Genomic DNA, 22,946 nt, shown 5'->3' with positions numbered 1-22,946 from the left:
GCAAAAATGTGTCAGACTTTTTACTATGTTACTCTTTTAAAAGGTTAATAATTGTAGAGTTTAAATGGTCAAGGTTAAGGTGAACCTTATTATTACCTGATTATGATATTTAGTGTCTTTAGTTGTGAAATCAGTTCCATCAGACATGGGCCCAGTGTCTACTGAAAGCTTTAATGGTCTGGCCCGAGGCCCAGGCAGATTTTACTAGTACACTTAGGTACATGTGTTTTACAAGAAGGGTGGAGTCTCTGAGTTAAAATGACTGCACTTTGCAGCGTCTCTTCCGAAAATTAACTCATGGAGGAAATTCCGGTCTCCTATGGCGCTTCTGTTTTTTCTTCTTTTGAAACGTAAATTAGCACTAGCCCAAACACAGTGTCTTGAGGAAACATGTAAGTTAGGTATAAAGCTTCCATTGGTAGCTCTTGGCAATTCAGTAATTAAGGTGTAACAAAACTAAATGCATCTCTATTGAGTTAATGGCTTATTTGTGACGTGTAATGAAAATACGCCTGTATCTTTAAAAGACATTCCTGGGCTTGGATGGATTCTGATACACACTCTGGGAAAGGAACATGAGGAAGGAAGGCATAGTTAAACACCATAAAAAAATTTAACAGAGGTTGGGGCCAGGTGTGGTGACTCATGCCTGTAATCCCAACACTGGGAGACTGAGGCGGGTGGATCACCTGAGGTCAGGAGTTCGAGACCAGCCTGACCAACATGGAGAAACCCCGTCTCTACTAAAAATACAAAATTAGCTGGGCATGGTGGCACACGCCTGTAATCCCAGCTACTCGGGAGGCGGAGGCAGGAGAATCACTTGAACCCAGGAGGCGGAGGTTGCAGTGACCCAAGATTGTATCATTGCACTCCAGCCTAGACGACAAGAGCAAAACTCTGTGTAAAAACAAAACAACAACAACAATAAAAATAACAGTTTATATCTAGAATGACAGAATCATCATATTTTAGAGGTGTAAGTGTTCATTAAATTCAACCTCCTCTTTTTTTCTGGTAGGGAATCTGAGGTCCAGAGACAAAATATGGCAATATCAGAACTAGAGAATAACCTCCTATTCCCAAGCCCAGTCTCCTTGTGCGACTCTGTGCCCTGTCTCTTGTCTCCAGTCATCTGCCTGACTCAGCTGCAGTGATAGGCATCATCTCCACTTCCCACAAATATGTGTGTGATCCCACAGACCACCAGGCAACTATCCAAATGGCCTTCAGATTTGATGTAGAAAAGTTGAAGGACTGTTCATTTGCAAAAATTCATTGGTTTTATATTTTAAAGACTTAAATGATCCCTGAAATTGCTTTCTTGGTCCCATGTTCTGTCTCAGCATAGCAAAATATATAGGCATCCCTGTGATAGGACACAGACTTCTAAAATCAACACGATGTTTCTAACAACCTTGTTCAATGATATCCTCAACCCTACTTGGTAGTGATCATGAAAACCCTTTGCCTTTAACAGTTTATTTTAGAATATGTTGCATAGTAATTTCTAAAGGTATTTACATGGAGATAAATATGCACCAAGTTTCATGTATGGAGTAAAGTTTCGTAACTGGGTCAACAGATGTTGACAGCATGGAATGATGTTTTGCAATCACTGAAAACAACAGAACTTCAGGGCTTGGGACTCTGGAGTTGAGGTCTCCTTATGCTCTTGATCAGCATAGAACGTGAGCCTACACTGGAATCAGAAGAATAACATTGTGCTCTAATTTAGATTAGAGAAGGATTTGGGGCTGGTTTTGTGTTTGGTTAAACCATCATCACCGAAAATTATTGTTTCTGTATGTGCTTCCTAGAAATATGTCTCCCAGAATATTTTAAAAGTTTTTATTTTTAGAGACAGGGTCTTGATCTGTTGCCCAGGCTGGAGTGCAGAGGGGTGCAATTGTAGCTCACTGCAGCCTCGAACTCCTGGACTCAAGTGATCCTCCCATCTCAGCTTTCCCAATAGCTGGGACTGTAGACATATTCATGCCCAGCTAATTTTTATATTCTTTTCTTTTCTTTTTTTTTTTAGAGGTGAAGTCTTACTACTTTGCCCAGGCTGGTCTTCAACTCCTGGCCTGAAGCCATCCTCCCATCTCAGCCTCCCTAGTAGCTGAGATTACAGGCTAAAGCCAACATGACCAGCTCTTCCAAGAGCTGTGTATAATAGTTTCTCTGCCATGGAATAGCTGTGGTTGAGAACACCTTCACTGTGCCTTCACATTCAGGTTGGTTAGATACTTTCTAGACTAATGAGTTCATGCATTCTCTGGAATGAGCAGAGAAATGTTCCCTGAAAACCACTGCAACTATTTTGATCAGATAGAGCTGTCATACCAGGTCCCTGGAATACTTGTGTTTTTATATTATGTTTCTATTAATATTTTATAACACTACTATGGTTTTTTAAATCTAAAAGCAAAGAGAACTGTAGATGTTCTATGCCTCAGGCTGGATTGCACTGTTATGCGTACAATCTCTATTACCTATCTTTCAAGAGAGACAAGAAAAAAAGGAAAATATATGCTGGCTAAGTTCTCTCTTCTTTATCAACAGTCTTCTAAGTTATGGAGATAATATTCTTTATTATGATAATTATGCCCATGTCTTAAACAGATAATTAAAACAGAAAAAGAGCGGTAAATACGTATTTTCAAAAATAGTAGAACTATGACTTCTGGATATATACACAACAAGTTTAAGAATCATGATGAAAAGACATATATGTGTATTCACACACATATATAAGCTCACATACCTATTCACAATTATTCATCAAGTTAGCATAGTTATTGCCTTTATCTGGTTCCAAGAAAATCTTCAAAGAACCCATTAGCTTTAGTAGAAATTCAAACTTTAGTCATCATCCACATTAATGAGTTTATAAGAGATGGAATTCAGAGTCAGATGTGACCTGCCATGGTGAGGAGGCCTGGGGCAGTATGAGATTAATTCATCTCCAGTTTGAGGGTCTTTCTAGTTTACTGGGATGCCAAGGTTATGTGTTTTCAAGTCAATGATTCTCATATGGGGCCAGGAAGGGGAGTTGCTGGAAAATGCTTAACAAACCTCTTCCCTGCCCCTTCCTTTCCTTTTACAGGCTTTCCCTTCTCTTCCTTTTCCCATTCCTCTTTATCTCCACCCCATCTCCTTCTCTTTTCTTGTTGATGGTGGTGGTCCATGCTGTGTGTTCCAAGCCGGAAATTAAGAGCACTCTTGACTAAAGTCATACCTTTTTCTTTGAAAATTTACCTATTTGTTTATTCCTATTCTAGACTATTTCCCTCAAATTCAGGCAAGATCAGGAGTACAAATTCTAAATTTTATAAGGTTCCTCCCCCAAATTTTAGTTCTGTTTGGAACCAGTTCTTAAATATTTTAATTTGTAGATATTGCCTCCATGTGAGACATTCTCACATGCCATCTTGCTCTATGTATTGTGGAATGAAAATTTATGTAATTCAGTACTTCAGGCAAATGTTCTTTCCCAGAGGGATAGGCTACCTACGGCCAGGCACAGTGGCTCACACCTGTAATACCTGCTTTAGGGGGTCAATGTGGTGGGATTAATTGAGGCCGAAGTTGCAGATCAGCTCTTCAAAGTAGACCCCTTCTCTGCATAATAATAATAACAAAAATTAGCCAATTGTGGTGGTGCACACCTGTGGTCACAGCTACCCAGGGGGCTGAGGCTGCAGGATTGTTGAACCCGAAGAGTTTGAAGCTACAGTGAGCTATGATTGTGACACTGCACTCCAGCCTGGGAGACAGAGCAAGATCCTGCTCTAAAAAAATAAAAAATAAAGATTACATATGCTGGGCACAAATTGTTCCTGGCATCTTTCCTTTAGTTTCCTAACTTAAGGCATCAAATGGAGTGTAGATGGCACAATCTGATGTTGGAGTACCAATGCTGAGATGTAGGAAGATTGTAATACTTTCATTGGGCCCAAAATATTTTTACTCTCCTTATATACTTTTCGTTTCATCATCTATTGCTTCTCCTCATAACATTACACTAAAAAAAAAAGTAAAATAAGGGTATGTCTGCATTCTATGAAATAAATGTCTTCCATTTCAAGTTCAATTTGCTTCCTAAGTGTGGTAACAATAGAAGAAAGCCCTAATGGGAGGGAGTGATGTCATCTGATTTACTTTACACCATGAACTCCTTTTCAAATAAATGCAGACTGGTTGTACCCTCACAATACAAATCTTCATTAATTTAGTTATTTACTAGTTACTTACTGCTAGACAACCTTCCTAAAATAGTGTGACCTATTTTAGGAAGCGCTGTTTTGGGTCCGGAGAAACCACTCTTTGTTACTAACTGGGTTCTGAACACTCTGAAATGGCAAAAAGTTGCAGGCAGAGAACACATATGTCACCTTTCTTTTTGACAGTAGAATTAGATGTGTTAAAACAAATGACTTTGCCAACACTAAACCCTAGAATCAGACAGAGTTACCCATATCAGGGTAGCATGGGTCCAGGAGAAGTTCCCTAAGATGGGAAAAGTATTGGGACTGGACAGCCTGTGGGCAATCTGCACATGAAAAAAAAAAAAGGATTCCCAAGATGGGGAGGGTCAGGGATAAAAGGCACATGGCCAGTTATTCTTCCTGTATATATCAATCATAAAGGTGTCTTCACCTCTCCAGAGGCTGAGTGAATAAAGGGTTAGAAAGAGGTCAGAAGAATATTTAGGGGAAAGTCATTCCTCATAGGAAACAGTAGTGAGAAAAAAGCCCTTTTAGTACCCTACACTACTACAACAAAAATAATTTAGATTCAGGCTCTAGCTTCCTAACAACTAGCTCTAAAACCTTGGATTGTGGTTCTCAATCACATCCTCTATAGAAAAAAAGGCTGTAGAGTTGGTGAATTTTAGGGCCTCTTCACTTTTATAATATAACAAAAAATACTGTCATTTGTCATTTGTTGAGCACTAGTCCCAGGCACTGTCAGAGCATCTTACACTCTCCTTTATTTAATTCTCAGAAAGTCCATCACTCTATAAAAATCCAGAGCATTAAATGGTGGTTTATGCTATACAACTTAAGTAGAATAGTCAGGATTGCAACTCAAGGTCAATGAGTCACTCTGCTCTGCTCATGAAATGTGAATTAAGGTGCCACACACAATAGATGAAGAAAGAAGCACTTGGTATCCTGGTATTTTTCTTTGAGTCTGTCAGCCACCAAATATTTCTCAAAATTACTCGAGATTTATATTACAACCAGCTATTGTAGTACAAAGTAGAAATCCGATGTCTTCCCCAATCTGAGAGGAAAGAGCTCAGAAACGACTCCTACCTATTAGAGATTACTGAGTAAAGCTGCAAATTGATGAAAAAGACTAGCCTCTGCAGTAATACGTCCCCAGTGCCTTCATTCTAGGTAAAAAATGATTCACCTTAAAAAGTCATAACTGTGACAATAATAATCGTCATTATCATAGTTGTTTCCTGAAAGACAGAATTCTGGACTTAAAATCTTTATTTTTTCTATTTTGAATGAAACCATTCCGGATTGAGAATATTTATTCTTTAGATAAAGAAACTTTAACATAATTCTTTGCATTAAATAGCAGAATCTGAATTTAAATTTGGGAATAGTATATTTTTGATTTAAAAAAATAAGAAAATTACTTTCTACTTTTGAATAATTTTTCCTTTAAATATGTGAGACCCTAGAGTTTGAGGCAGTGAACAGCTGCATCATCTAGAGTTTCCTGGATTCCAAACTGTAAGACACAGAAAACAAAGGTGAGAGCTGAGCTTTAAATGCTCTTCTGATTTGTCAGTGACCTGACTGTAGATACACAGCTTGGGGACTCGCTGAGTCCTGTCAATCAGATTAAACTCACAGACCAAAAAAAAACAAGCACCATGGGCATAATGAGTAGTTGAAGACAGGAAACATTTTGTTAGATCAGCTCTGAGACAACACCTATGCACATCTGATCAAGAATTCAGTTTGCTTCTGATTCCAATTCTGCAGTCATCTAGAAACCATGAGTCCAGCTAGCACTGATATAAGTGGAAATTTTAACATGGACAGTACAGTACTTGGAGTTATGGATAGAGTTCCATGATCTTGGAATATTGTCTCATAATGCTGGGAGTGGCCGTATGGTTAATTGAACTGTCATGTGAGACCTCTGCTCATTAAGGGCCTCCTGGTAGGTGGAAACTATTTTCCTTTAGTGAATCACATGTAGCACACTAACTGTATGATGAGAAATTTGTTAGGCACCTTGTGGTGAACTCAAAGAAAAAGAAAAAAATTAAGAAACTCAATGGAAGCAGGGTGCGGTGGCTCAGGCCTGTAATCCCAGCAGCTTGGGAGGCCAAGGCAGGCGATCACTTGAGGTCAGTAGTTTGAGACCAGCCTGGTCAAAATGGCAAAACCCCGTCTCTACTAAAGCTATAAAAATTAGCCAGGCCTGGTTGTGTGTGCCTGTACTCCCAGCTACTTGAGAGGCTGAGGCAGGAGAATCACTTGAACCTGGGAGGTGGAGGTTGCAGTGAGCCAAGATCATGCCACCGCACTCCAGCCTGGGCAACAGAGCAAGAGTCTTGTCTACAAAAAAAAAAAAAAAAAACAACTAAATGGAACAAAGAAGTTTCCTTGGCTTAGAAAATATGTAGACTCAATATACCAATCAGAAAATATATTCTATGAAAGAAGGGTTCAGAAAGATAGTGGTCAGTAATACAGTTTCAACATAGCAGGCAGAAATAAACATGAAAATTATGCTATACATTAATGCTTTTCATAGCATGCCAAATATAGTAGCTTTATCAACTCTTTAAACTATGTTATAGAGTAAATTGTTAGTCATCTAAACATAAACTGTCTTGCATATACATTAAAACAGATTTTCATGGTTAAGTAGATTGTGCATTAAATAAATTCTAGGGTAGGGTTTTGTTTGATTCATACATTTGGGACAGAAGGTACCCATTTATTTCGTTTTCTTGCACTTCTTTCTCTGTTGTCTATAAAAGTGAGGGGGGTATGCCTAAGAAACACCTGGATGCTTACAGCTCCTTATAGCTCATATTTGGACTTGTAAAATTTTTACAGCTGTGAAAAGTGATACTTCAGTTTATAATCAGGGTTTGTTTCTTACAAAACAAATGAAAATTAGGTGGTTATCTTTTATTTAGGAGGCGGAAAATTTAGGTCAACTATGCAGTGAAATTTACGGGAAAAGAAGTTTAAGTTGTGTATTTTTAAACATATGTAAAACAGCGTGGCTGATTTCTTGTCACTGGAGCTATGGACTTAGTGTGTTGTTTACTAAGGATATTCTTTGTCTAAATAAAATTTAACTAAAATTGAATCAGACAGACACATACGAAACCTCACATTCTATGGCTTTCTAGAAGTCTATGTGCTGTACAGGACTGATGCCTATTTCATTTTGTTATTCAACATTTTTATTAAAGTAGTTTGGAGAATGTTTTTGACTCTAGCAATTCCTAGAATGGGACCAACTTTATTTCTCAGTACTTCTATTTTTCTAAATTTTAAAAATTAATTGCTCATCAAAACATAATTGTTAAATCTAAAAATCACTTTAAGATTCTAGAACTAGAAATACCATTTGACCCAGTAATCCAATTACCGGGTATACACCCCAAGGGTTATAAATCATTCTACTATAAAGACACATGCACACCTATGTTTATTGTGGCACTATTCACAATAGCAAAGACTTGGAACCAACCCAAATGTCTAGCAATGATAGACTGGATAAAGAAAATGTAGCACATATACACCATGGAATACTATGCAGCCATAAGAAAGGATGAGTTTGTGTCTTTTGCAGAGACATGGATGAAGCTGGAAAGCATCATTCTCAGCAAACTAACACAAGAACAGAAAATCAAACACCTCATGTTCTCATTCATAAGTGGGAGTTGAACAATGAGAACACAAGGACACAGAGAGGGGAATACCACACACTGGGGCCTGTTGGGGAGTTGGGGGGTAGGGGAGGGATAGCATTAGGAGAAATACCTAATGTAGGTGATGGGTTGATGGGTGCAGCAAACCACCACGGCATGTATATGGTTATGTAACAAACCTGCATGTTCTGCACATGTACCCCAGAACTTAAAGTATATTAAAAAAAAAAAAAATCTCCAATCCTCATTTCCAAAACTTCTCCAAAGCTAACAATTTTTACGTAGATGTGTTTTTGTAAAGCTATTTATTCTCTTTATATATGTACACACACATATATACTATAATATACAAATGTATATTACATAAAGAAATGTTTGTTTATTTGCAAGTGGTTAAACATAAAATATGCCACTCTACGTAGTTTTATAGATCTAATTTGTTAATTTTATAATTTTTGTCATATTAATTTATATGGATCTATGCCACCTTTTTATCTGTTGTAAAATATTTATTCATATGACTATATTATAATTTATAGTCTCCAATTGATGGACTTTTTCATTGTTCTCAATATTTCAGTGTCCAGGTGGTGCTGATGTGAATATTGTAGAACTTGAAAGAATGTTTAGGTAGAAGGGACTTTGAGAAGTGAATTTACCTTGTCATAAAGTGTGGGTATTTTAAATATTCACACATATAGTGGCTCTGTCAAATTCCATTTCCATCTGCAGTATGTGAATATATCTTTAAGTTGCCATATGACTAACTTTAAAAAAGTTTGCCAAATGGATGATGAAAAATAATATTCTGGTGTATTGTTCAACCTATTACTGAGGTTGAACACTTTTTAATATTATTATTAAATCATTTTTTGTTAGTAATTGCTTATATACTTTGCTTATTTTCTATTGACTCATTTGTTCTCTTTTTTTCTTTCTTTTTTTTTTTTGAGATTCACTCTGTCACCAGGCTGGAGTGCAGTGGCGCGATCTCAGCTCACTGCACCCTCCACCTCCCGGGTTCAAGCGATTCTCTTGCCTCAGTCTCCTGAGTAGCTGGGACTACAGGCATGCACCGCCACGCCCAGCTAAGTTTTATATTTTTAGTAGAGATGGGATTTCACCATGTTGGTCAGGATAGTCTTTTAATTTGTAGGAGTTCTTGAATATTTTGGATAGTAATTTTATGGTACATATTGTATACATTATCTCTAAATCTGGCTTTTTTCCCCTATGCTTTGTTGCTAGCTTGATTTTCTCATTAATAGACTATTTTTGTAGGCTTAATATTTACAGAAACATTGAGTGGAAAGTATATGGTGTTCCGGTGGGCATTATCATCCCCCCATCCCTATACATGCTCTTGCTTTATTTTTAATTTCTTCGTGATATATCTCATATGACCAGGAGCTTTTCATTTTGATGTAGCCATATTTGCTAATCTTTTATTTTACAATTATTGTTTGTTTGTTTGTACTTACTTGAAAAAAATCTTTCTTATCCAAGCTCTTTAAGGTAATGTCTTATATTTTCTCTTTTTTATTTTAGACTTTTTTTCTCTACTTAAATTTAACTACACCTCTTTTCAAATTTGCCTGTCACCTCACAGCCTTTTTTCCATTGAGTACTCATACCCTAGTTACCTTACCATTCAGATGTCACTTCCATGCCATTTCTTCCCCTGAGTGTTCTCTTGTTCTTCAGGTTAGGAGCAATCTTCTTGCCTGCCAGAGAGTCTTGCAAAAAAAAAAAAAAAAAAAAGTAACTTTCTTTTCTTCCCTTGAAGTTTTTACATTGTACTTAAAATAGTCAAGACAGTATTATGTTTGTTTCAGTATATTACTCTTCTGAATAGCTCTTGAGAACAGGATCTATAGATCTTGATATCTCCAAAGAGTCCTACTCAGTGTCTCAAAGAATAGGTTTACCATTAACTTTTGTAAAGAGAAAAAAAAAAATGTATGTTTAGTTTGGACAACTGAATGCTCATCTGGGATACATGGTAATTATTTCCAAATACTTGAACACCTATTCTAGGTTAAAGGAATTGAAGTGGTCCTATATGGTCAATAGATCATTGCTAAAGGCAACTATTTTTCTCAACATGAAGAAGAAATTTTCAGCAAATAGAATTCTCTGAAAATTGAACGAACTCACAAAGGAGTGACTTGATTATTCTCAGACATGTTCAAGCAGAAACAGTGCATTAATATTTCTTCTAAAGCCCTTTGTACACACATATTCCTACTGAAGGAATGAGTGATATATTAGCTCTATTTATATGCTTCATGAGTTTTAATTTTGGACATTGACTCTTGATATTGGAGATTCTTCCCCATCTTTCCAGACTTCGGTTACACCCATCTCTGGGGATCATTTTATTTTTCTTTAAACATGATTTGTTTTTTATTTACAAAAATGCTTGGGATGTTTATCATGTTGTTTTCACCACTCAGATAGATGATTTTATTTTTATTTTTTGGATAATAACTTATAGAGGTTAAATCACTTCTAGGAGGTTCAATATTAATTTAACTGCTGAAACCTTATCTACAAAACCAATGAATACACATACTGTGCTGAGAAACAAACATATATTTAATACTCTATGTACTCTTTATTAAATTGATTTGTTTTATAAATGTTTCCAAATTTCTGTATATCAATATTATTGTAGACATTCTAGTTGAGATAACCATAATATGTTTAAAACAGAACAAAACAAGTCAGAAGCTTATGATTCCATATTGTACTTTTTTTTTTTTTTTTTTTTGAGACTGAGTTTCACTCTTGTAACTCAGGCTGTAGTGCAGTGGCACAATCTCGACTCATTGCAACCTCCGCCTCCTGGGTTCAAGAGATTCTACCGCCTCAACTTCCCAAGTAGCTGGGATTACAGGCATATACCACCACGCCCGGCCAATTTTTTTTGTGTGTGTGTGCGTTTAGTAGAGACGGGGTTTCACCATTGTTGGTAAGGTTGGTCTCGAACTCCTGATCTTAGGTGATACACCCCCGCCCTTGGCCTCCCGAAGTGCTTCGATTACAGGCATGAGCCACCACGTCCGGCCCCTTCTTTGTATTTTAAATTTAGACTCTAAACTAAATGGCAGGAAAGCAGCATTTTGACAACGCTATGTATATTGCCCAGAACATGGATGAAATTTTAGTAAATATGAAATAAAGCATAAGGAAAGCCATTACTTCCAGTCAGAAATTTGTTTATTAACTAAGAACGAGGACATATTCCAGAGTCATAATGCAATAAATCAGCAAGGCAGGATAATAGGAGAATCCTGAACATAGATTAAACGTAATTGTAAAGAGTCTCTAACAGTATTTGTTCTGCTTTCAACAAACAATCTTCATGCTTTAGCTAATTCTGAGGCTTTTTCTTAGGCATGGAGAACAAAAGCTGAGTACCAGTGAATCTTGTTTTATGGCTTCTCTGGAAGAGAAGATTTGCTGAAGGCTTCTCTTTTTGAGCTCTAGTCACCACTGCTAGTTGCCTGTTCTTACAATCAGTCAATAAGAAAAGGATGAAATAGTTCAACTTATTATGCTCAAGATACTGTTATCTCTCAGCTTATTAGCAACGTGCTAGTTAGGTAGTTGACAAAAATATTAATGAAAAGCAAAGCCATCCGAACGAACTTGCATGCTGGAATCTGCAGTCAAACCATGGAGGTCCCATTTCATCAGGAAAGGTAGGTGATAATCACACTGTCAGACAAGGAACAGTGACAGCCAAAGTAAGAAAGCTGGTGATGGCTGTACTTCAAATGGAGTCTCTTTGGTAAGTCCATTGTGATAAATCTCCGAAATAACGATGTTACCTTCAGGGTCAGCTTTTAGTACAAAGAGCAATAACAGAACAACAGAAAAAAAGAAAAGCTAGCAGGTGATACTGGCTGTGGTTAATAAGCCTGGGAGCTATATTTGAACTTAATGTAATGAGATTCTTAGGCCGAATAAAGAGATTCAGCAGAAAATTAGACATTCTACTACTTAGTAGAATCTTCCCCACTGGGCAATTTCCAGTTGCTTATAAATTCTGTAAGTTGGTCAAAAGCATTTCAGAGGTCTGCTACCACTGCATAAATACCTCAGAGGTGGAAAGGTACTGGGTATACAGCTCAGAGACCTGAAGCTTCTAGATAAATAGCTCAGTGGTCGGCAGTTCGTAGGCCTGTAGCCCGTATAGTGATAATTGCTCATTAAATAGTTTTGCGGTTGCCAGCTGTTGGAAGTATAACATAATGGTGAGACGTAGCTGGGTATGAAGCAAGGATTTTGGTAGCTTTTATACCCCAAAGTACTCAATCTGCAGTGGTTTGGAGTTTGGAAACTCTTGGATGAGCAGTTAAGCTGTCCAAAGCAGTTGGAACCATTGTAGAGGGTTTGGCAGGCTTTGGATGCACTTTGAGTGGGTGTGTGGCAATTGCATACATACCCGTTGGTCTGAGTGCATGGGCTGCAGCTGGGGCTGGGTTTGATGTTGGTAGTTTCACAGACACTGAAGACTTGGCCTCCTGATGGGGAGTTGCAGGGCACAGAGGAGTTTGATGGGTCACAACCAGTGGTGCTGCAGGTCTTGGGCTCACAGCTGGGAGATTCGCAGGTTGGTGCTTCACCGTAGGATTCTTGGCAGTAATCCAGGAGCCAGAGATTTCCTTGGTAGCTACTGGGTAAGTAGTGTCCACAGGCAGGGCTTAAATCATTGGAGCTAAGAGTAACAGAAGAAGTCACTGGGATATAACAGTGAGTTCGATATGATGTGCAGACCCCAGGGTAGCCTGGAGTAGACATGGAGCCTGTATACATGCTCAGTGGTTGCTGTGCAGTGTGGCTGTGACCTAAAGACGTTTTATACCTTCCCTGGTGATTGTCAGAAGCCTCTCCAGACTCTTCCTTCTCTCTGCTTGGGGCGAAAACACAGCAACATCTCATTAGTGTGTTGGTTAGCCACAGAGGCTAATGTTTTCACACGTGTAAAAATAAGTTTCTTTTAATTCTTCAAAGTATCCATAATCACCACTTTGACAATCACCCATCACTCATCATCTGTAGACCATACCTTCAACAAATAGTGATTTTCACGTTAATAGGCAAACTCTCATCTGTCAATCAGAGGTTAACAAGAGTTCATGTGTCTATGGGCTTCTGCAACATGGTTATTTAAAGGTTCACAAGGACTCAACTAAAGCAAGGAACCTGTATTTTTCCACTCTGTTAACTATTGGAAAACACTGACGGACTTAATCATATGCTCTGAAATAAGCCAAGTAGTTGGTCTGTCTCCACGTGGTTCTTCAAAAGCAGGCATTGACCTTTCAAGAATCAGTCTCTCCAATATGTACTAGACTCTTACCTGTGCAGGGCCATATACTGGTAACAGCTTCTCATGTAATGTATTAGGAGAAGTCCACAGGTAAGACTCACAGCAATACTTGGGACACTTGGTGACCTACACCAGGCTAAAAATGAACTTGTTCCCAGGAGGCATTTGTTGCTAAGCAACCAAGACTTCTGTTAAATCCCTTCTTAAAGAGTGTCTGCAATGTGTGCTATCAAATAAACCCAGTTTTGCAAGATTATACCTTCCTAATTGACTAAGGTTACAAATCACGTGTTCCATTGCCTGCTGTAAACCCCAATTGTCGTCAGATGTAAACATTTTTCCCATTTTTCCCCAAATAAGTTATCTTATTCTTCATTTGCTTTCTTTTGCATCTACACTTTATTTTACTCCTGTGTTGAAAAATGCAGTTATTTTTAGTTTATGTCAACAAAAGGAAATAACTGTTTAAAAGTTTTATCTGAATAAACTGTGTAGTTCTTATGAGCACTGTATATATTAAATAGCACTTTTTACTACTCAGGGTGAAGGCTAAATAATTTTTTTTAAAGATTTTAATTTAAACTGAAGAATTGAAATTTTGTTCTTCAAAATATAAAATTATAATTTATATTTCCAGCAGCCATTGAATTGGAAACAGCAATGCATTTATTAACAGTGAAGAATTCAGACAGAGAATAGAACAGACTTCTGGTAGGATCAGCTATAGGGATAGTTTTAAAAATTAACTCTCATTGTAGCAAACTATGAGATTTCTCTCACTGTTTTTGGTTACTTTTCAGTTAGATTTTTCAAATGCACACCCATTTAAACCTACAGATACTCTCTTTTTTAAAAAAATCTCCATTTTCTCAGTGCTTTTCTCAGTATATTTATTCTGTAAGTTGACAATAAGCAATTCTGTATTAAACATGTTTTGCTGCCTTCTGCAGTTTCTCTCAGGTGACAAAGGCCACAATCATGAAACCATATTTCCAGCAAATTGTTTGGCTCTAGGGAGCCTTGGGATTTTGTGCAGAAAATGTTAGTCCTGAGGCAGGCAAAATAGGAAAGAAGATACATAGACAGTTAGTTGATGGCCAACTGTCTGCTACATTACTGAGCTCCAGCGATACACAGAAAAGCCAGAGGTTGATGAAGCTTTATTTCTACGCTTCTCTATTGTATCATTGTTGCCTCTAGTCTTTTTTTTTCTTAGGCATCCTTGAAGCAGGTTTGAGGGCTAACACCATTAACAAACACAGAATGAGTTAAGTCAATTACCTGTAAATCTCACATTCTTCCCTTCCATCTTAAAATTAAATAGTGAGGTATTTTGAATTAATTTTATTCACACAAGTGGAAGTCAAAAAAATAATGTGGAACATCATATGGCATGACCAATATTCAAAGCATGAGCCATTACAACATATTTAAATTGATTTCGGTATGATAATATTCTAAACATATAAACAATGAGATTTCAGAAAGCAACCCTAGCTCGCCTCCTCTCATTTGCTTTTAGGTTTCATCTCCTTCCTTACTCAGAATATCACACACCTATGGAATCATCACCCCATCCCATTCACGCCATCATTTTCTGTACGTGATACTTCTGCAGAATTGTCTCCTAATCTCAACTTTTGAAAGAGATGGAGCACACTGCATCAGAAATACAGCAAAATATAGCAAATACCAGCTTCATAGCGATGGCAGGCTTGAATAGAAAATAAACACCACTGTCGCTTGAGTGGCATTGTGGTCTGAAGGCTTTGGAGAGGCATATGCAGTTCTCTGTTTTCACTTAACTCCTAAAATAATGTTTTCTTCCATTAATTTCCTGTTATTAGTATTTGTTGTGTGCGGAAGGCTAAATAATGTACCCACCCAAGAGGCCCGCTTTCTCGTACTGGGAAATCTGTGAATGCTACGTGACATGGCAAAAAGGGACTATGCAGGTGTGACTAAATTAAGGATCTTGAAGTGGATTATCTGGGTGGGCCTGATGTAATTTCCAGACAATATGAGGATGGAAACAGAGTTTGGAATGATGTGGCCACAAGCTAAGGAATGTCAGCAATCGTTATAATCCAAAAAAGTAGGGAACGGATTTCTTCCTGGGGATTACAGGAGGAATCAGCACTGTGGATAACTTCGCTTTAGGTTGGTGAAGCAGATTTTGGACTATTAGCCTCTAGAACTGTAAGCAAATGCACTCTTGTTTATGCCTTTCCACTGAGTTTGTGGTAAGTTGTTACGGCTGTCACAGGAAATAAATACACTATGCCAGAAAAGTATAGGAAAATACAATAGATAGTCCTTACGTAGTTTGAGAAGTTTGTGCTCTGTGTTCAGGGAAAGTTTAAGATGTAAGGAATAAGCTTTCTAGCCATCAGATAATTCAGAGAGATACCAATACTGTCTGGAATAAGCAACAAACTTCTTGTATCTAATGAGCCAGTAGATTCCTTTCCTCATTAAAAAAGAGTTATGGAACTCTTTCCCAGTTTTATCCAAAGGTTAAAAATCCTTTAGGGTAAACAGAAGATCAAAGAAAGCTAAATTTTCCAGTAAATGGCCCTTAAACAAAATAATAGAGGACACTTTCCTAGTCTTTTAGGTCAAACAAAATTTTATACTCCCTTTTGCTACTATATATGCAATAATGTATTTTTCCACTTGCCAAAATGGTGTTAAATTAGGCAAAACTGATCTTATGATTGAAAAAGCAAAATGTTTGTGAATCCATACTTATATAACAATTGAATTGCAAATATTGAGTCAAAAAGATTCTTAAATTTAGCGTTGGTAACCTAAAATGTTGGTTACTTGCTGTTTACAAGTAGCATTTATATTGCAGTAAATGTAATGCAGCATTTACATTGTTGGCTTAATAGATTATTAGTGGTTTAAAAAGCTGAAGAACAGATGAGAAATATAAAAATTTTTAAGAGACAAAAAAATGAAGGTAAAGCATTTAAAAATGATAACACAAATGAGTGGAAAGATAGGAATTTTCATGTTTAAATTCAGGGAAACATGGTATATATGTAATGAAATACAGCTGTAGTAAAAGTTAAACATTTTTAAATGGAACTGTCAGGATTGTGCCCTAATGAGTTATGCATTACTTTCTCGCTGACTACCATTTAAATGTATTTATTAGCATGTACCTTTGGAAAATTGTTCTCTCTCAGTACATCAGTATCTTCTTACATAAAACTGGAGCTAATAGCATGTACTTTGCAGGACTTTCCTGCAGATGCAATGAGATAATAAATATGAAAATACCTAGAAAAGTGCAATGGACATAGTAGATACAAATTAAATCTTTTCTTTCTAATTTTCTAAAGCTCCACTTTAGGGAATTCCAGTCACCAATTAAACTAAAGAAATATTATTCACAATTTACTTTGATGTTGTAAACACATAATCCTACAATAATCATTGTGTCCTCTAAAAGTAAATGCTAAAATTGAACAATTCTACCTTGTGTAGTTAAGAAAAACGACTTGCTTGACAACAGATTACTAATGACTCCTCTTGTATAACTCATATCCTTCAGTGCCATATATCATTAGCTAGTTCCTGGAAGCTGCATATGCATTGCTAGCAATAAAGGCTCAATGCTCAAATTCCCTGGATACTAATCCTGTTTCTGATGCTCAGTTTAACTACCATGTGCTTCTGTAACTTAATTTCCACATCTTCAAAATAAAGTTAATAGTAGTATTTGCTCCATAGGTGGCTATGAGAATTAAATAGGTAGCTGTGAGAATTAATAGTAGTATTTGCTCCATAGGTGGCTGTATTTATTGAATTAAATAAATACTACTAATAGTAGTATTCATTCAATAGGTAGGTGTGAGAGTTGGTCAAGCACAGCATAGGAAATACAGTTTTGTGTAGCTGATGTTTTGATGTCAACCTTTATCATTATCATCAGCCTATAATGTTTGTTAGTATTATTATTTTTTATTGTCATTATTGGATCTCATCTAAAACCCGCTGCATTTTGTATGTGTACATCAAAAGCAAGAAGAAAGATAGAAAAAAGAAAGAAGGAAGGAAGCAAGAAAGGATGAGATGAAAGGAGGGAAGAAGGAAGGGAGAGAGAGAAGAAGGAAGGAGGGAGGGAGGAAAAATGGAAGGAGAGAGAGAGGAAGGGAGGAAGGAAGGAAGGAAGGAAGCAAAAAAGGAAGGAAGGAAGGAAGGAAGGAAGGAAGGAAGGAAAAACAGAAGGAAAAATCATGCCAGAATAGCCTGTTTTAGGCTAGGTAACTTGCTATGATGTGTATAAATTATATGTTGATCTTAGAAATTAAATTTGGAGGAATTGAATAAGTTGAAGGCATTTACCACCATTTACCTGGGAAATAAGGATCCCAGAGAGGGCATACCCCATAAGGGTACACACCATTAAAGTTAGTCCACCTAGAAAGAAAAGCTGGGCAGGGGCTGTGGCTGAGAGGAAATAGTTTTATTTGAAGTTTAGATTTGTTATTCTAGAGTTGAAGATTATGGTCACCAAGCAATTGACAACTTCCAAGTGGCTTCTAGATTAGTCAAAACCTGAATGAATAAAAATAGAGATAGTATGAAAGATAAAGAAAAGTCTTTGAAATATAACTTATGTGGGTCTTCGGGCAAGTTTCTTGACCTATTTGAATTTTCTTATCTGTAACAATCGGGATAATAGTATCTTTTCATATGTGCATTGGAAGATTATTGATCATGTAGTGGTATGCCCAGTCCATTGAAGATGATCAATATGGTGGAATAGTTACTGGAATATGAGCAGTTGCTTGTAAGAAGAACAAGTTCCCAGTGAGTAGGTGGAATAGCTGAATTAATTAGTTACATACATATAACAGAGAAACAGGTTCAAAGTAATAACAATTTTCTCTATGCAAGGATCCATGGGATGGCACGGGGTAGGACTTAAGTTTAGTTCAAGAGGAAAAAATATTGTGCTGTCTATTGTACAGAACTAAAATTTATGTAACCCCTTTGTGCTTAATCTTGTGGGGCAGACTGGGCATTGTAACTTGCTCTGTTCAATGGTAATTTAGAAGACATATGTAGTGCTGATGAGCAATTAATTTTCCTTACTATTTTCCCTCTGCCTCTACTGGCATTATACCTGATAGTGAAGATCCTCTATGTCTGGGTTCCAGAATGAGAATGATTTGGGAACTGAAACAATGAATGTGTAGTAGGGGTGATAAGGACACCATTCCAATTTTAAGCATCTGGAATTCTGAAGTCGTTGGTTGCTATGGCAACATGTAGTCTATTTGGGCTAAATAATTCTCTTTTTAAGTGTTAGAAAATACAGGTGCATATTTAATGTTTACGTAGTAGGATATGTGCATTCAGATTCTTGAAAGGATCTATCCTGCCTGCCTTTTTCAGATACTCTTTCTTTTCTTTCTTTGCATTATATTTGTTTAGTGAAACTAGCTGTCCTTAACTTCATTGAAAATAATGAAGAACCAAAGATACTCTTTTCTATATCATTTGAAGACAGACTATTTATAAATAACCATGAAACCTTGTCTTCCTATTCAAGGACATATTACTGGCATAGAAATCAAGAATCCCTGGCAGTGAAAATTTTCTACTGAAGAAACAATTAGAATCTTTTAGAATTTGAAAAATTTCTAGTGAAGAAACAATTACAGTCTCTTAGAATTTGATCACATAAAACAGGACATGTTAAAACAGCACCTGAACTATAAACACAATGATCCATCAGCCTAAGAGCAAATCTTCAACCTAAAGATAAAATTTCTGTAAAATGCTGTCAGGCAAGACACTGAAATAACAATTCAGCAGTTCTTCTACGAAATGGAGATTGCCAACCCACAAAATCAGAACAAGCTGGTTGGAAACTGTTGTGCATGAAGGAAACAGGTTGGAAACCATGAGACACGTAATTCAGGGCTCTGAAGCTGTTGAATATAGAACCTATAGGTTCATAACCACAGGAGGAAGAGCTCAAAGGACAGCAGGTCCTGGACACAAAATTCCGTGGTTGACAGCCACAAAAAATAAAGCTCAGTGATTGACAGCCATAAGAGATGTGGTTTTGGGAGAGGCAACTACTGAAAAAAATAGCGTTAAGATCTGTTATGCATTGAGAATTGGCAGGAACTTGAGAATTAAAGATTGATAGAAAAACAGCTAGTTGAGTAGCAAGGTCTGGAGACACAATAAGTAGTAGAAACTAGCAAGAAATTTCACAAATTGCATGCACACAACTGGATGAATGGTAGCTGGAAGGTTTACCACATTTCTTTGGGGAGTTTTCTGGAAGCCAAATTCAGCGTTGGTTGGAGAAGCACAGAGCATGGCTCCAGTTTACATGAGTAGGGCAGAGTGCAATGGATGAGGTGACAAGAACATGGCAGTAACTCCCAAGACAGCAGAAGTTGTAGTTTCCATAATAGCAGATGCTGGCTGACATGACAGAGTCTGAAGTAAGGCTTTCATTCAGATAAGTAATAAAGAATAGCTTATCTAAGTCTACATCAAACTAGACCAAATTGCTTCTATACCTCGGTAGCTATATACCCAGACTCTCCGCCTCCCAATATTTTAGATTAATTTGCATCGTAATATCTCATGAATTTAGTGTTGTGTTGCCTATGAAGATAACTTCCTTTCCATCCATAAAATAAGTTCGGTTTTAATCTTCTATATATCTACAATCCTAATCTTTCTCCTGTTTATCAGGTTTGAGAATGTATATGATGTAATTACTTGTATATTTTATCTGCTTTGCTTCTGCTTCCACCCCCAAATAATGCTCAATTAAAAGGAGTCCATTTGAAAGGATGTTTATCCTATTCATTATCTACAAGGAACCCCAGTTAGGAAGGCATAGTCCTCATCCTGGAAGAAGAGATACAATGTTGCAATGCTTAGAGGAGGTGTAACTCCCAAAATAGTTTCCATCTATCAGTGTTTCTTGAGTTTTCCAGACAAAATATCTCATACTATTCCCTGTTTTTCATACTTAGTTGAGAATCTAATTTTGTGATGTTGCTATCTGTATATTTGTGTTGATAGTCAATTTTATATAAGCATGTTAGGGTACATTTTAAAGAGCTCAGCTCTGACAACTTAATATTTTTCATACTTAAAATTCGTGTTTGATTTCCAAAGACTTGAGAAAAGACACATAATATTTCTACATGGTAACACTGATGACATACTTACTTTTACTAGTACAAATATCTTACATGTACCTGTGGTCTTCAAATAAGAGGATAAACATGACATAAATAGTCATCAGCTTGTGTACTAGCTTTCCAGAATTAATGGATGTCTTCATCTGAAACAATTTATCAGGAAGACCAATTTGGTCTTCATGCAATTAGCTACACAAGGATTACGCAAAACTGTAATATCACATAAAAAAGATGTTCGAACACTGCTTACTTGGATACTATGGAAGGAACAACCATCTTTATTTTGAATTCTTCCCCAAAGATGCAAGTTAATGTTTACAGGCATCTATTTCCTGGAGTCACTTGTCTTCCCAAACCAAAACATTCTATTCTCAAGCATCTTCTCACTTATCAACGGTGAGGGAGTTGTTTATGAGCGGAGGACACTAAAGATTCCAAGTAGCCACTTGACATCTTAAGAGTATCACTGATGATCCTTTTGTTGAATACTTTGCTATTGTACAATAGTCCTATTGTCCCTGCATTGTTCATTGAAGATTCTGGAAGGCTGGTTATTATTTTATTTCTGAGGAAAAGATAGTGAAATATCTTTTTAATTGGAAGATTTTACAGAGCATTCAGAAAAGTGAAGATATCTCATCACCCATGCAACACGCACAAAGGAAGAAAAGAAAACAGAGAGAGACAGAGAAAACACATTTATGATATATTTTTGATATTTATTGACATAAACATGACATTTGGTACAGATGTAATATAAAGTTCTTTCTCTGAATTTCACATTTTTTTTTTTGTTTCAGATAGTGAAAGAAAAAGTGTTTGACATTTCACATGGGAAATTTTCAAAGTCAGTGTGCTACATTCTTGTTAAAGAAAGCCTCAGATCACATCAATGTAAAAGAGGACTATTATGGGTAAAAAGGAGCAGAAGAGATTGGAATCATCAAGGATTGAGGTAAGTTTGAGAATCTGTCTGACATTTTTCCATCTTTTCTGAGAATTTTAAGCACTCCAGATAAGTGAAATCTTTCAAATCCTTAATATGCTTCCAAAGAAGATTCCTCCAAAGTGAAATATTGTAGTTCAGGTGTGTGCACCTCACCTAAATGCCTCATAATTTAGTTGAAGTTTATGTTCGCTTCTTATATTCTTTGTGAAATTTGAAAACAAGTGGTAACCAACTAGTCTATAAAATATTTTCCTCAGCATATCGGCATGTTACATATGGGTTTCAGAATCAAAATTAAGGTTTTTCTTTTTAAACCATAGTGAAAATAGATTTGATTGCAATAGTTGCTATTGAAACATATCTGGTAACTGGAAAGTCATTAGGGCTACAGTTATCAAACTAAATATAATCCCATCATTAATCATCAGTAATTAAAATTTAAGTTAGATGTGGGGCATGTAAATGAGAGAAACCTGGTATCATCAAACAATGTATTACATCTTGATGACAAATGCCAGAGAAGCCCTATACGTATACTTACCTGACACGTGTCCTGATTTATTATTTCTATTTCCATTTATAATTTCTCCAAATGTCTGTAGAGACTAATGGTTCTTTAAGTTTAAAACATCTCCATGTAGCTGCCTAGCTTAATAGCCTGAGATCAAAAAAGCTCCTGAGAAGTTATATATTTTGTTTGAAATGATTGGTGGGGGATATGATGAAATTAACATAAAGTAATAAAAATAGCATTTAAGAGTTCACATTTTCACCTTGGGAGGCTGAGGCAGGCCGATCACCTGAGGTTAGGAGTTTGAGACCAGCCTGACCAACATGGAGAAACCTCTTCTCTATTAAAAATATAAAATTAGCCAGGTGTGATGGCACATGCCTGTAATCCCAGCTATTCAGGAGGCTGAGGCAGGAGAATGGCTTGAACCTGGGAGGCGGAGGTTGCAGTGAGCCGAGATCACGCCATTGCACTCCAGCCTGGGCAACAAGAGCAAAACTCTGTCTAAAAAAAAAAAGGGAGTTTGCATTTTCATTCTCACATACTAATTAACATGCTAAATCTTATTTAGAGTTTATAAGGCTAATACATCCTCCATATTTTCATTAGAGTTCTTTGTAAAATACAGATTTTAATGACTCCTAATTGCCTATTTAATAAAGTACACACTCCTGAACAAGGTTCATAAAATCTTCAATATTTGGGATCAACATATATTTGCAACTTCTCTTCATGATCCTATTCCAAAACCCCCTTGTTTCAATTTCAATTTAATGTTCAAATTTCATAAAACCCTGCTTTTTAGTCACAGAAACTCTGCATAAGCTACACCCTTCTGGAATATCCTTCTCTATTGTGCCTCTGCAAATTACTTTACATTTTTTAAAGCAGGTTAGAAATGGCTCTCTCAGAGATATTTTCTGCATCTTTTTACCCATTTCCATGCATTATACCTTAAACATTGTATTTGATTTTCTCCTGTCACTATAGAGGTTGGAAAAAATGTTCATACTGGCCTAATTTTC

The 22,946-nt window shown here is 36.7% G+C and overlaps 2 protein-coding genes across 2 annotated transcripts; both read right to left on the bottom strand.

The window, feature by feature from the left end:
• Positions 1–11,135: 11,135 nt before the first annotated feature.
• KRTAP24-1 (keratin associated protein 24-1) lies at positions 11,136–12,769 on the bottom strand. Its single transcript, XM_005548852.4, has one exon. The coding sequence runs from the start codon at positions 12,749–12,751 to the stop codon at positions 11,993–11,995; it is 759 nt and encodes a 252-aa protein (XP_005548909.3). The 5' UTR covers positions 12,752–12,769; the 3' UTR covers positions 11,136–11,992.
• A 6,302-nt stretch (positions 12,770–19,071) lies between these two features.
• KRTAP25-1 (keratin associated protein 25-1) lies at positions 19,072–19,405 on the bottom strand. Its single transcript, XM_015446643.2, is given in 2 exon segments — positions 19,072–19,389; positions 19,391–19,405. Coding segments are annotated over 2 exon segments (333 nt in total).
• Between the last annotated feature and the right edge of the window lie 3,541 nt (positions 19,406–22,946).

Source organism: Macaca fascicularis, chromosome 3, assembly GCF_037993035.2.
Source record: "Macaca fascicularis isolate 582-1 chromosome 3, T2T-MFA8v1.1".
NCBI classification, from domain to species: domain Eukaryota; kingdom Metazoa; phylum Chordata; class Mammalia; order Primates; family Cercopithecidae; genus Macaca; species Macaca fascicularis.
Note: the sequence above shows the minus strand (reverse complement) of the source record. Positions and strands in the feature narration are given on the sequence as shown.